The 15397-nt window shown below is 43.5% G+C and overlaps 1 protein-coding gene across 6 annotated transcripts in view; it reads right to left on the bottom strand.

Annotated features, from left to right (window-relative positions):
• The window catches only part of Utrn (utrophin), a 485772-nt gene that overhangs the window by 287418 nt on the left and 182957 nt on the right, over positions 1-15397 (bottom strand). For all 6 annotated transcript variants that reach the window (XM_021224511.2, XM_005065869.4, XM_040758232.1 and 3 more), the window contains 8 exons: positions 13005-13175; positions 10868-11047; positions 8048-8182; positions 5951-6100; positions 4013-4174; positions 3093-3221; positions 2097-2270; positions 513-668 (listed from right to left, as the gene is read on the bottom strand). In XM_021224511.2, coding sequence (XP_021080170.1) covers positions 513-668; positions 2097-2270; positions 3093-3221; positions 4013-4174; positions 5951-6100; positions 8048-8182; positions 10868-11047; positions 13005-13175 — 1257 coding nt within the window. The remainder of the gene's footprint in view (positions 1-512; positions 669-2096; positions 2271-3092; positions 3222-4012; positions 4175-5950; positions 6101-8047; positions 8183-10867; positions 11048-13004; positions 13176-15397) is intronic.

Genomic DNA, 15397 nt, shown 5'->3' with positions numbered 1-15397 from the left:
TCAAATTAGAAATCCAAAGGCAAATAAAATTTATGCAGAAACTATTACCTTGTTGAGTTTCCTTAGAATAGCATAAAATGTCACTAGCCATGGAAAATATAAATATTGTTCTGTATTACATATCAAAATAAATGCCAATATAACTACTAACAAATATAATATTAATTGCATATGATTTTATCATATCATAAAAATATGATAGAAATTAAGAGAGGAAGAGATAGAGAAATAGAAAGAAGGGAAGAGGTGGGGGGGCATGCCTTTCATTGCAGCACCTGGGAGGCGAAGCAGGTGGATCTCTGGATTCAAGGCCAGCCTGGAGTACAGATCATGTTCCAGGACAGCAGGAACTACATACACACAGAGAAACCCGGGAGAGAGGGAGAGGGAGGGAGGGAGAGGAAGGGAGGGGAGGGGAGGGCAGGGGGAGGGGAGAGGAGGGGAGGGCAGGGGAGGGAGGGGAGGGCAGGGCAGGGCAGGGCAGGGGAGGGAGAGAGAGAGAAGTGTCCCACCTGTGCACCCAGGTCATTGTAGAGGACCTTCAGGAAAGTCAGCTGCTCATCCATGCCTTTCGGGTTGTCTGTCTGCTGCTTCTGGACAATGTGCCTCCCGGTTTTGATGACAGTCTCAACTTCAAGTTTGACTTCACTCAACGTCTTATATAGTTTCTTTAAAAGAGAGGGAAATTTTACATTGTTAACAGAAAATTCCCCAACTGGCATCATCTCAGAGCACAGCTGGCTGGGCAGCTAATACCTCACCCAGAACATCAAAGGACATTATCCTTTTCAAATGTGGTTTGAAGGTTGAGTCAAGTGAAGTCAAGGTTGTAGTGCTTTTTGAAACTAGATAAGACAGACAGTAAATTAATAGAGTTTGGTTTTGTTTAAATGTAAAACAAGATGTGTGTATTAGATAGAAATCCTGGTATTCATCATAAACACGTCACCTTCAAAAACTAAGGGAAATGACAGGAGGTGAATTGGAACATCTCTGCGCAGACTCACACTGTAAGGCTGGCAGACTGCTTGATGGGCAAACAAAGGCTTACTAAGCACAAGGTCCCTGGTTCTATTCCCTGCACCCAAAGAGTAGTTTTTTAATTCTAACCCCATGACTGGAAGACAGCGGCCCTTGGCAATCTGGGGCTGAAGGAACGTGGAATCCCTAACATTTACTTGCTCCCATCTCTCTGAGAAAGCAAACCTACCACACTGAGTGTCATTTACTCCCTGAAAACAAACATAAAACTTTAAAGTAACAAGGACAAGATTCTACGAAATCGGAGTTCCACAACAGTTCACATTCCAAACTGCCTTCATCCCTGTCATCCTGAACCCCAAACTCTGTCTACATCAGCACCCAACCCAAAACACCTCAAGGACACAAAGCCAGTATCTGTGATGTCAATGACAGTGATGCCTGCCACTGTATCCCAATAAGCAAAGAGATGCTCACAACATTTGCACGTAATTCAAACGTGTCCGCTCCTTGTACTCTTCCATGCATGTAAGAAACAAACAATGGAAATGACAGTCTCAACAACTCCCCAACTCCTCTCCCAAGACTGACAGGCATCATTCAGGCTAAGTTCAGATCCGCTCACCAACATCATTTATAATTTTCTGTTCAACTAACTACAAAGAATGAAACAGTAAGGTCTTATTTCTCATTCCTTTCTTCCCATCTTAAGTATAAACATTGATTTAAATGTGATTTTCCCAGCAGAGCAATTACTTTTCCTCTATAATATTCCTGATATCCACATTAGATATGGTATGTCTAGTGACTTCAAACTGATGGTGGAGGCTTATTTTATTAGTGCATCCTGCAGAGGTTCTTCCCATTTTGAGTTGTGATTTACACATTTGTTTTTTTCTAATACCGGTTATTTTTGTGCTTAATCTGCTGCCTTGCTCAGCATAGACCATAACCATGGTTTTCACCCCCTCCTATTTCTCTTATAGCTTCTAATTTTCCTGGGAGAGCCACATTTCTTATTCTTTAACATGTTCTCCATCATCCACAAGTCCTGAGCTTAGGAGTAAGAACAGACGTTCTGGACTCTGACCATGTGAGTGCCCCCAGAGGCTCACCATGCACTTGTCCAGGTGGGTCTGGATGACATCAGGGTCCACATCCTTCACATCCAGGACATGAAGCTCGGCTTTCACTCCATCCAGTACACGCTTGCAGTCAAGCATTCGCTGCTCGAAATTCGCAGGCTTCTGGAAAAGCTGGAATTTTGTAGAAACCTCTCGAAGTTTCCTCTGTTTGCAGATATAAATGTAAGCCACTCATGATCTCTCTCACTAGATATTAGTATATTACACAATGCTGGAAGGCTTCTCAAAATATAGGCTAACCCGGGGCAGGGGAAAAAATATATATATATATAGTCTAACCCAGGAAACCCAGAGGAACTAGGGAGGTTCTGATCATGTAAAGGAACTAACTGCTCAGTGCCATGGATGAGCAACGCCCAGTATCTCAGTGTCAAAAATAATAAATCTGGATAGAGATGGTGTCTCTGAAATGAAAGTCCATTAATTTTCTCATCTCGTTCAAGAAACTCTAGTTCATAAACAAAGATCTCAAATGCCTTTGACCACAAGTTAGGAGTGGAAGTCCATCTTGGACCACCCACCACTAAGCACCTGAGGGGTGCTGCAACCTACCCAGTAAAGTGGTCTCTGTGATCAGAGAACGGTCTACAGAAAGCCTAATGCTAGGCCAAACTCACTCTTTCTCCTCAACCCAAAAATTAAAAGTCAACATTTTATCACCCAGATAACAGTCTGCTTCTACTGCCAGGAGGATGGGTGCAATGATCCCTTAACACTCCACCCACACCCATTGTTTGCATTATGGTATGTACGGATCAAGGATACCAAATGAGTCCTTAATATCCCGCTTACATCCATCATTTGCATCACGATACAGAGCAAAGGCGCACAAGGAGCCCTAATACCCCACTCATACCCAATGTTTGCACCATGGTACAGAGCAAAGGTCCCAAGGAATCAAGCCTTTCTGTTGTGCTTTTCTATACCTGCCACATATAAAAGGCAAAGGGAAAGTCTGGTCATTACCTGCAGGGCATCCGTCTGACTTCCTCCTCTCGTGGTCCTGCCCTCGGGGGAGGTCTGGGATTGGGAGCGGAGATTCCTTCTCAGCTCCTCCAGCGTGAGCTCATGGGCAGAGATCTCTGCTTGGATCTTCTACCGGGAGGATAGGAAAGGGAAAGGGGGTGGTGTTTGTACAGCACACAAAGAAGCCTGGCTTAGTGGCTCATGCTGGCAATCCTAGCACTCGGGAGGCTGAAGCAGGAGGATTGCTATGAGTTTAGAGTTGATCTCAGCCTCACAGTAAGTTTTAGGCAAGCATGAGTTACAGTATGATACCCTATCTCTATAGGACAACAACGAAGTACATCAGGAAGTAATAATAATTCAGAAGTTCAATGTAGCCACACAGTGTATAATCCTGTATTTGGTACACTGTAATAAGCCTGTGGGAAACACAATAATATTGGTTGTGGCACTGCAAACTACTGTGTGTCTTCGCACATATGTCATTTCTGAAGTTCACATCTGGTTTACACAGAATAAACTGTCTGAACTCTATAGCCAAAAAGTAATAAAAATTAAAAACATGTCATTTTCTAATGTAGAAAATGTGTGAGAAGAGCCGGAGCGACGGCTCAGCTATCAGGAGCACTAGCTGGCTTCCAAAGGATTCATCAGTAGGTTCATTTCCCAGCACCTATACTGTGGTTTACAACTCCAGTGCCAGGGCATTCCAGTGCCCGCCTCTGGCATCCAGGGGTACTAGGCATGGACATGGTGCACACATGCTCATGTAGGCATACACAACTAATAAAATGTTAAAGAGAACAAGAACAGTTCAAAGCCAAAGGGTGTTCCAAAAAGAGTGTTCATTCTCTGGCAGCTGAGGAGCTGGCTACGAGGGCTCCTTCTCAGATCACAAAGGCTCGACTCAGAAGCAATACCTGAGCTTCCTGCGGCAGTTGGAAGGCATCGATCCGGTCGGTCAGGTATGTGGTGAGCTGTTTGTCCAGCTCCCCCAGGCTCTCCTTCAGCACCTGAAGCATGTGGTCAGTCTCTCGGAGGACCTGGAGTTGCTTCTCCAAAGAAATCTGCTTGCTCTCTGCCTGCACGGGACAGACATTGCCTTTGTAACTCTCAGCACAAATATAAATAGCTGAATGTGCTTTCCGGCCATGAAGATTATAATAAAGTACTGGTTCAACACTGTAGCCTTCCTCATAAATAAGTGGTAGCTATCAATGACAGAAGTGTGAACGCCCTTCCAGGGCCTCGTGGACATAGCTGCTGAATCATTTTTACTTCGTTCTGTTAATGTATCCAGTCACAAACACGAATATGAAAAGATCTCCCATGGGACATATAAAACAGAGAGTAAAAATGTCTGTTTTAGGGGACCCGTTCAATGGTTAAGAGTTGTTGCCCTGGTAGAGAACCAGGGTTTTGGTCCTGCCTCAGACTTGGTAGCTCACAACCATCTGTAACTCCAACTGCAGTGGATCTCATGCCCTCTTCTGGACTGTAGAAACACCAGACACACATACAGTGCACGTACTTATGTGCAGACACTCATATACATGAAATGTTTTAAATTAAGGCAAACTAGTAATTTATTTTAAAAATCTTTTTATTTATTAGAAATGTGTTACCAATGCCTATCCAAAAACAATAATAACAATATTAATGTGTGCTAAGGATATATATCAAGAGAATAAATATCTAAATTTTTTTCCTACAATTGAGAACAAATTCTAGGGTGTCACATCACTAATTGTCTCACATCTTTGGATTAAGTTCAGTTCTATTGATAGTCTAAACCTCAACAGCTCTTATTTAGTAATCTGCCAGAGCTACCTAATTATCGACTCAACTTTCTTACAAAAAGAACAATGCCCCTTCTCTTATCACTGATATGATCACGCATGTTGAGATACAACCTGGATATGAACCAAGTGATGTTGCTTTCATAACAGTTAATGAATTCTGATGGCCCTAGTAGTTCCCAGGATATAGATGTAGGAGTTATTATTATATTTTAGGTTTATTTGTTATGTATAGTGTTCTGTCTACACGTTTGCCTGCACACCAGAAGAGGGTATCAGATATCATTACAGATGGTTGTGAGCCACCATGTGGTTGCTGGGCATTGAACTCAGGACCTCTGAAACAGCAGTCAATGCTCATAACCTCTGAGTCATATCTCCAGCCCCCATTATTTTTAAGTATAACTGTAATATGATTCTTAGAGAAAAATCACATAGCTCACAAATAGAAATAATAAATTTGTGGCGGGGTGGGTAGGTATTGGGAATTTAACCCAGGGCCTTGTGCACGCTAGGCAAGTGCTTTCCCAATGGACTACATCCACTATCTGCCAAAGTTTAGTTTTGTTTTGCCTTGTTTGGTTTGGTTTGGTTTGGTTTGGTTTGGTTTGGTTTGGTTTGGTTTGTTTGGTTTGGTTTGGTTGAGACAAGGTCTTGCTATGTAGCCTCAGCTGACCTATGCCTCCCTACGCAGACCAGGCTGGCCTCAAGCTCAGAGATCTGCTTGCCTCTGACTCTTGAGTGCTAGAATTAAAGTCATGCATTTACCATGCCAGCCCTAGCAATATGGGTGTTTGCTTGTTTGCTTGTTAATCATCAAGTTGTGTCTGATCTACCAATATTAGGCCTATTCTTCCATACTTACTTCAAACCCTCAAGCTCCCATTAATACTGTCTACCTCCTTTAACTCTCACCAGATCAAAGCCTCAACTAACGGGGACCAATTTAGACGTTATCAAGGTGTAACACCATCATGGAAGCTCCAAGCCAGAGGGAGCTCTCTGCAGGTCAGCTTGCCCAGTAACTACCTAATCACACTGAGCACGTCTGGTTCTCACCAAGCGACTCAGATCTTCATAACGGCTGTTGAACGCCTCCAGCTTCTCACTGATTATATCATCCAGGATCCCACCGTCAATCAGAGTCTGCCCAAGTTCCCGAATCTGGGTGCGATTATCCGCTGGGTGACGCAAAACAGATTCCAGAGACTGCAGTGGGGACAGAAAAAAAAATAGTAATACATTTACTAAGTCTAAATGTATTGAGATCTGCAAAATGCCATACTAAGAAAAGTAATAAGTTTACTTTCTAGAAATCTACCTAAGAAATAATTTCAAAAATTAAGGAAATTATCCACCACAGTATTAACAAATTCATAAAACTAAAAACAAAGAAAATCTCCAGGGATATAAGTCGTAATATAATAATTTCAATAATTACTAATTGTATGAGAAATTCCCAATGTGTGATACAAAACTATACTATACAAAGAAAATTATCCCAAGTTGTTATTGACAACATTAGCAAAATTAAATATTCATATTCCTACCACATGATACATAAATATGCTAAGTATTTCTTTTTTTAATAATTTATTTTTATCTTATGTGCACTGGTGTTTTCCCTGCATGTATGTCTGTGTGAGGGTATCAGACCTTGGAGTTACAGACAGTTGTGAGCTGCCATGTGGGTGCTGGGAATTGAACTCAGGTCCTCTGAAAGAACTGCCAGTGCTCTTAAACACTGAGCCATCTCTTCAGCCCCTACACTAAGTATTTCTATGTATACAGTATAGAAATAAATCCAATTAACCTTATAGGCTAAATATTACACCTATTCTACAGATGGTAAAATGAAAACATAGGAAGGATGACTTGTCTGCATACAACAGTCAGTAAAAAAAAAAAAAACTACAGTTTCAACTATTTCCAAAGTGATTAGGACTATGAGCCCTTTGACCTAGTGTAGTGCGCTTCAGTACACATGCATAAAAGTGGTAATGATAAAAAAAAAAGGAGAAATCCACAAAATGTTTAAAAGTGTTTATCACGGAGCTTGCTTTACTTTTCTCCGTTCTCTGGATTTCTAGAATGTATATTTACTCTCCTATGAGAAAAGCATCTTCGTGGTTGTTCAGTGGTGTCCACTGGCTTCCACGCTCTCCATCTTTGACAGTTCCCCTCCTGCAGAGCGCCCATCGTCAGGAAAGTCGGTCCCCCTGGAATGTCTCTGCCTTCCCATTCAGGTCTTCCATCTCTGCATTGCCCTGCTGCTTCTGCACAAGTACCTTCATGCCCCTCACCCCCCCCACCTTTCCTAAGCAAAGCTCCCTGGTTACACTGTAATTCGTTTCAGAAGCAGTTACCACAGTAGCCTGTGCACTCATAGGCTGGAAACTGCAGGACAAGGAGGCCTGTGGGACACTCCAGGGCCCCAGGGATCTGAAGCCCTGTCTTGTCATCCAGCTTCCACAGTGGGAGCCTTGCCTTCAAAAACGCACATATCAGCCTGCTTTCACCCTTACTATCTGACGATGAACTAGAGCCACCTGAAGCATGGCTCACGCCATATGCATAACTTCAAAGAAACAAAACAAGGTGGTGGTGAAATAAACTGAACCCCACTAGTGAGCATTACTGTGTCTAAAACGCACTCACATAGCCTCTGCCTTACAAAGCTGATTATTTAAAAAAAAAAAAAAAGCCCCCAGGAGCTAATAAGATGGCTCAGTGGGTTAAAAGGAGGTTGCCACCAAGTCTAACAACATAAATTTAATCCCTGGGATCTACGTGGTGGAAGGAGAGAAAAAAAACTTACGTTGATCTCTGACTCCTACATATAGGCATGCACACATAGACAGATGATAGACAGACAGACAGACAGACAGACAGACAGAGAGACAGGCAGGCAGACAGAGACAGGCAGGCAGACAGACAGACAGGCAGGCAGGCAGGCAGAGGCAGGCAGGCAGGCAGGCAGGCAGGCAGGCAGACAGGCAGGCAGGCAGGCAGGCAGACAGACAGACAGACAGACAGAGACAGGCAGGCAGGCAGGGAGGCAGGCAGACAGAGACAGGGTAGGCAGGCAGGCAGGCAGGCAGCACGTCTGTCCTCATCACAGGGATAATAACTGCGGCTCAGAAGGCAGGTGCCAACCTCCAGAGCTTCATGAACAGCATCCACCCCCTCAGGCAGGGCCGCTGTGCTCCTCACACGCTCCTCCAAGGTGTTCAGCCAAGTGGTTTCCAGATCCAAATAGTGAAGCAGCTCAACCCAACAAGACCAGACCTCCTAAAGAACGAGAGGGGAAAGTCAACTGAACAAGAAGCCATGCCATATGTCACCCCTTCAATCAATAAGGACTCCATATCAGTGTAATACGCAGGAGTTCAGAAACCATCAAATAAATGAAACAAAACTAAATTGTCAATAAACTAGAGCAATTAAGATGGAGGGAAAAGGGGAAATGCAAAAGAGGCTGCCTCAGTTTCCATTAAAATACGTTCCAAGGACCTAGTTAAATGTAAAAAACAAACCTGTATAATTAATAGGGGAGGGGGGAACAGAAGAGAAATTCTATTGCTTTATTTTAAAGTGAAAGCAAGAGCTGCAGATTAATTCAATGGCTACAGTATCCACCTGACAGGCAAAGACCCTGGGTTCAATCCCCAGTACCCACTACCACCCAATAAATAAATACATAAAAATGAAAAACAAAAGCTAGAAATCATCATGATAGTTCTTATAGAAATGTAAGTCTCCTGGTTTATACTCCATTCTAATCCCAAGATGACCGATGGAAGCAGAGATCTCTGTAGCCCTCTGGACTTCTCTCCAAGCTAACCAGGGTACAGCACTGTAAGCAGATGACCCCCTTTTACCAAAACAGGAAGCAGGTAGTTCTGTGTCCTCACTACTGAAGTTCTGAGGTAGGAGGGGAGGCTGGGAAGACATGTACTTAGAGCCTCCTGTCCTCATGCTTCACAAGAGAGAAATTTGTCTGACTTAAGACATGTCTCCAGGTCCCACCCATTCCACCCCCCCAAAAAAAATTAAGAGGGAAAAATCTCATCATGGCAGCTGCAGTGTGACACAGTGGGTCATACAGGAAACCTTTCATCTACACATTTTACAGGAAGGCATTCATCGAAAAGAAGCATTAGTCTGGCTCAAGGCCACTGGTCTCTGCTGCATCATTGACTCTGGGCCCCCAATGGGACTCTTCCAGGACATTCTGTTGCTGCCCTACTTTGCGGAGATCTGCAGTCCTGGGTCTACAGGATCAACCCCCCACACCCACCCCGAGTTTCAGCAGATCAAGGATGGGGTGGATGTTGGAGTGGGCCAACACATGACCCTGGTTCTGGGCCTGGGTAACTTCGAGGTTGGTTTGCCACCGGAGATCCTGCAGTCCTGGGTCTACAGAATCAACCCCCCACACCTACCCCGAGTTTCAGACGGGTGGATGTTGGAGTGGGCCAACACATGACCCTGGTTCTGGGCCTGGGGAACTTCGAGGTTGGTTTGCCACCAGAGTGAGCTCCCCAGCATTGGGCTGGCTACTTCACACTCCTCATCAGCATAGAATTCTAATCTGACACAGTCACATCCATACCCCATATCAGCTCTGTTTGCCAGAACAGGGTCAGCAGATATTTCTATACAGAAGCAGAGAGACCGTATTTTGGGCTTTTGGGGTTGATATCCAGGGTCTGTCAGATTTGTCTTTGGTGTGGGTAGGTAGGCATATCTATGCTGTTTTCAACCTTTAGAAATACCACTCTTAACCAAACAAAAAGATGCACAATCCAGACATGATGCCTCTGCCATAATCTGCTGACTTAAGGTGTAGTAAAGAAGGAGGTTTCAAGTCCCCCCTTCCTACTCCCCCTCTCCCCCACCTCCCGCCCCACATTTGTCCAGCAAAAAGCAGATCGAGAGACCTGCTCAGGTGGCACAGGAAGAGAAGGGTGGCAGAGAATCATTCCCAGGATGTAGGCTCATCCCCAGTCAAGCACCTTTCTTACTAACTGGTCTCAGTGTGCATATTTATCTCAACACAAAACGGGTAAGAGCTAGACATGGGACTGCACACTTGTAATCCCAGGCCTGGGGTGGTGAAGGAGCAGGATCGCTCAGAGCCAGCGTAAGGACAGCCTGGTGAACACAGCGAATTCCAGGCCTGCCAGGGCTACATGGGACGGCCCTGCCTCAGACATAGTCAATCAACAAGACAGGCCGCAGGCAATGACTAAGGAATGAGTAAACTTAGTGTAAACCCTTTCACTGCCATGATCATGCCTGCAGAATTCGGCACGGTATAGTCACCAGTTTATTTAAGTTGTAGTAACTCGAAATGTTGTCTTAAATCTTTCAAGCAGGTATTTTTTTTAAAGCCATGAAAATGAGAGACCAACTCATTAAAATCATCCTACGGACTAACCTGTATCTTCCATCTAATGGGGAGAAATTTTCCTAAAATGCAATGAAAAAAAATCAACATATTTACATTCTTTTTCCTCCACTAATAGATATTACTCAAAATGAAACTTGGGTTCCTATCTGTTAACCACGAAAAGGAAACCAGGCAAGATTCTTATACAGTGGTTGGGAATCTGAAGATTAAGTCAGTTTCTGTGGCCCCTTCATAACCTGAGGAACACTGGTGAACACATAAAAAAAAATGTCAAACACTGATCGGGGACAAACTGTTGCAAGCAAACGTTCTGAGAAAGAAATGGAGACAGATCTTGGTCTCCTTAAAAAAGTAAACAAACAAACAAAAATACCAACTTTCTTGTTTTTACCTACTTAGTCCACAAAAATGACTTTGCTAATCCAATGTCCGACAAACTAATGGAGCTTTTATTTTATTTTTTTAATCTAAGATAGGGCTCATTACAGGGCAGAGGCTGGCTCTCAGGACTGTATCCCCGGGGTGGGGGAGTGGGGCTGGGGCGGGCGGGGCTCTCATACCTCTAATGTGTGGCACTTCCCTCGAATCCTGTTACATAGAAGTTGGTAGCTCTCCAGCACCATGTTGAACTCCGACGTCAGCTCCTGGCCACCAGAGGGCGCCCTGGCAGCCAGCAGCTTGATGCTATCCTTCAGAATCTTCACCCTCACCTCCTTCTGCAGCACCTCCTCTTCCGCCCTCTGTCCCAAGAAAGGGGCAGCTTGAAACAAGGTTCTCCGGGACCAAACTCTTTTTTTAAATCACAGCAGTAACAACTAATCAAAGGCTTAAAACACCCAGATCATTCTATCTGCTTGACAGGATGATACGGCCTCAGGTTTGTCCACAAGAAGGACGCTGGAAAATGAAATCTCACTCTCCTGGTTTCCAGTCCCCACAACGTTTTCACTTGGTAGCACCAGCGTTCACCGCCGCGTTTACCTTCAATAGCGTTTAGTGACAAGAAATACTTTCAGATTCTAGGTGCGGGGCGGGGCGGGTAAGGATCTAAATGAGCTCATTTTTACTGACCCACTGGAGGCCTGAACTCATTAAAGTGAGATATATGAACACCCTCAAAGATAGCAGGACACCTTGGCAGACGCATCCATTAAAATATGCCGCAGATCCTTGTTTTAAAATAAAATAAAAAACATTTTTCCTCCCAGAACCCAGGAATATCCATCCTCCCGACAATGAACAGCACACCAAAGACGATGAAGTTCCACTGGGCAGCCAGAAATAGCTCCCCCCTGGCTTTCTCTCAGTGCTCCAGGCGCTTAATCTTACATGCAAGAAAATCCACCTGCAATAGTCTTTTCACTTTCCCTCTCAGCTTTCTTTACTGCTTAATGGATTTCAGCTCCCCCGGGGTGAGGGCAAAGTAATTAAGTGTAGTTGCTTTTAAATTCCTAATGGCTGTTTTGAAGAGTAAAAATAAATAGAGTGCTGCCCAGTCAGAGATTGCAATCTCGTCTTTCTCAGTCCTCAGCTATAGTGACTTAAAAACAGCACCAAACGACAGCGCCAGCGGTGTGGGAGATAAACGGGGAGTTATGCTTCCTATAGGAGTCCACCTTTAAAATATTGTCTATACAAAAAAAATCCAAAAGAGCTACATAACAAATATATTTCAGTGCCTTACACAGCTGAAGTCTCTTTCCATGTGTACTGACTCATGTACAGCCTGCCCAAGAGTCACATAAAATCTCTTTTTAAAAATTATCTGCACAGAAATATTTGCCTTAGATATACTACTGGGTGAGTTAAACGTGGGGTAGTCATACACCGTGTCATTTGATATCTTAGAAAAGGAGAGGTGACTCTTAAAGACAGAATCATGTCCTCACGTTTGAATAACTCTGAAAGCAATGTGGTACTGAGGCCAGTTCTTTCATTACTACTGGCACAGGAGTAGAAGTTTCTGGAACCATAGCCTGTATCTCCAACTTAGCTTTGAGTTACCTTGTCTATCCCTGCCTCCTGCTCCTAGGATGTACTGGGGTTCCTGTGTGCCCCCAATACAGACTCTATAGTCCTGCATCTTGCTCCTATGACATTTTGGGGTGGCTGTGTGCCCCCAATACTGACTCTATCGTCCTGCCTCCTGCTCTTAGGATGTTTTGGGGTTCCTGTGTGCCGCCGAGTGTATTAAACACAGTAGAACCAGGATGACCGTCAACTAACTCGTGAAGTCTCCTTTGCTGCTTACCAAAAATTATGCTTTCTGGAAACAGTGATAGAAACTACATGCCACTGTGAGTATAATTAACACCACAAAATATACACTGAGAAAATGATAAAATGGTAATTTTAATTTTATATTATATGTGTTTACTATGATAAAAAAAGAAAAATGACAGTTTCTCTGCTCAGCCCTTCTTGGAGATTCTGAAGTCCTCCGTGGCTATAACCTACACGACTGTCCTCCGGGACCTCATGACATCAACTCTGGGGTAGACTTGAACCAGTGGACTGGCATCAGCCTCCTTTCCCAACTAACATCATCACAGCTGCTCTTCTACTGCCTGTTTTTTTTTTTTAACTTGAAACCCTACTGTGAGAGCAGCATGGTCTATATGGTTCTGGACAGGGCCACAGGCGATGGACTGCCACACTCATTAGTGAAGGGACTCAGGGTGGGGTGGAGGGTCTCACCTTCATTTCCTCCACCGCACTCTCCAGTTCTTCCGGGGATTTGTACTCAAAGTCCCTCTCCAGGTACTCCTCTTCAGCCTGCGTCATCCACTCCTGCATCTCGGCCAAGTCCTTCTTCAAGTTCGTGGCTTTTTCCTGACTATCAGACAACTTACTCTTTTGAATAGCAATCTAGAAAGGAAAAGCCATTCCGCTCAGTAAATAAAGTTTAATACACTAAATGACAAGTCCTACCCTTTAATATTTAAAGACACTGCGATAGATTTCCAGTCTTACGTTTTATTATTCAAGGAAAACTTTTTGTACATCCTGTGCTGATGTTGCGTAATGTAGGAAATGATGAAAATATAATGAATTCTATACAACATTTTAGACGTGCACTGAGCCTGAAAATATCTACTGTAAGTCTGAAAATAGGGTTCTCGGCTAGTGTTTTTTCTCCCTGCTAGACTGCACAGAACCTTCCAGCACTGTGAAAGCTAGGCAGCACAGAGAGGCTTCTGTTCCCATTGCATCTTGGTTCTGACCCTTTAATTCCACATGTAGGAAATTAACCTGTAGCGATAAAGGCATATACATCAAATGATTTAATTGTAACACTGTTTATTACCAAAAAACGAAAAACAAGAAGCTGAATTCCCATTGCGTCCTCACTTCTTAAAGTAAGGATGGAGGGCTGGAGAGATGGCTCAGAGGTTGAGAGCTCTGACTGCTCTTCAGGAGGTCCTGAGTTTGATTCCCAGCAACCACATGGTAGCTCACAACCATCTACAATTCAATCTGGTGCCCTCTTCTGGCAGAGCACTGTATATGTAATAATAAATAAATCTTCAAAAAAAAAATAAGGATGGAGCTAGTCATAGTTGCATATTCTTTTAATTCCAGCACTTGGAAGGCAGAAGCAGGTGGATGTCTGTGAATCTGCCTGGTCTACAGAGTGAGACCTGCTCTCAAAACTAAGGAGAGAACTGAAAGTGAGAACTATTATGAAAGATGTCCATGAGGTATTATCCTACAAAATGTTGGTTAGAAAGTAGAAGACACAGGCTGGAGAGATGGCTTAGTGGCTAAGATCACTGGCTGCTCTTCCAGAGGATTCTGATTCAATTCCTAGCACCCCCATGGCAACTCACAACTGTCTGTAACTTCAACTCTAGTTCCAGGAGATTCGACACTTTACAGACAGACAGACAGACAGACAGACAGACAGACAGACAGACAGACGAACTGAACACCAAGGCACATGAAATAAAAATGAGATAAATTTAAAGAAAGAAAGTAGAAGATACGTTTGAAAACAGCTATTTATCGGAATCTGGTTCAGTAACTTTGTGAAGTTCGTCAGAGACGTCTGGTGATATTTTCAGAGCCTAACCACAAACTAACTTCAGCTGGAAGAGCCGATCCTGTCGCACAGGAATAGCGCAACCTTTGGCCTGCTCAAATGACATGTCAGCGTGGAGGCCACCTCACCAGAACTGCCTGACAGTAACCAGATGCCAGGACAGGAACAAGACTGTGGGTTAAGGAACAGTTAGTGGCTTTTCTGTTCCCTCCCTCCAAACAGGAGCACAGATCTAAAAATAGACAGGAAAGGTTTTTTTTTTCAGTGCCCACCCTGAGCTGGTCTGGTCTGTTACTCTATTGAGAAGTCAAGTCCCACACAGTGCTGCTCCCACAATGGATGGCCAACACTTTCCTTCAGCAGAGTTTACTAAAACTGTGTGTGTGTGTGTGTGTGTGTGTGTGTGTGTGTGTGTGTGTGTGTGTGTGTGCATGTGTGTGTGTGTGATGTAACCAAATGTAGACTTTGGGCTCACGTCCAGAAGGACTTATTGTTTGTATTTTCTGAACAGCAGTCACTTCTAGCATTTTAATAGACCTATTGAATAGTTGAAAATAAAACCAATGAGATATCATAACTATATACTTTGCATTTTAGAACAGTGACAATTTCTTTCACGGTAACATAGGTAAGACACATTTCCATGTGTTTTTTGTTTGACATGCATTTTTTAGCCATTTCTTTTTATTTTGTATGAAAGAGTGCTTTGCCTGTATGTACACTAGTATACCATATGCATACAGTGCCCATAGAAGTGAGAAGAGGGCATCATGATCCTTTGAAACTGGAGTTACAGACTGTTGTTAGCCACCATGTGGGTGCTGGGAATGGAACTGTGTTTTCCACAAGCGCTGCAAGTGCTTTAAACTACTGAACCATCTCTCCAGCCCCAGACATACATAGGTACTTTTACTAACTGCAATAAAAAAAAATCTCCAACATTTTTAATATTATCACTAGTGACTGATAGAAATTGTCTAGAACTGATCTAAATAACTAGTCATACAACACGCAGCTACTTCTTGCTGAAGAAGCATAAATTTTCTTC

The sequence above is a fragment of the Mesocricetus auratus genome, unplaced genomic scaffold (genome assembly GCF_017639785.1).
Source record: "Mesocricetus auratus isolate SY011 unplaced genomic scaffold, BCM_Maur_2.0 Super-Scaffold_100018, whole genome shotgun sequence".
Lineage (NCBI taxonomy): Eukaryota > Metazoa > Chordata > Mammalia > Rodentia > Cricetidae > Mesocricetus > Mesocricetus auratus.
Note: the sequence above shows the minus strand (reverse complement) of the source record. Positions and strands in the feature narration are given on the sequence as shown.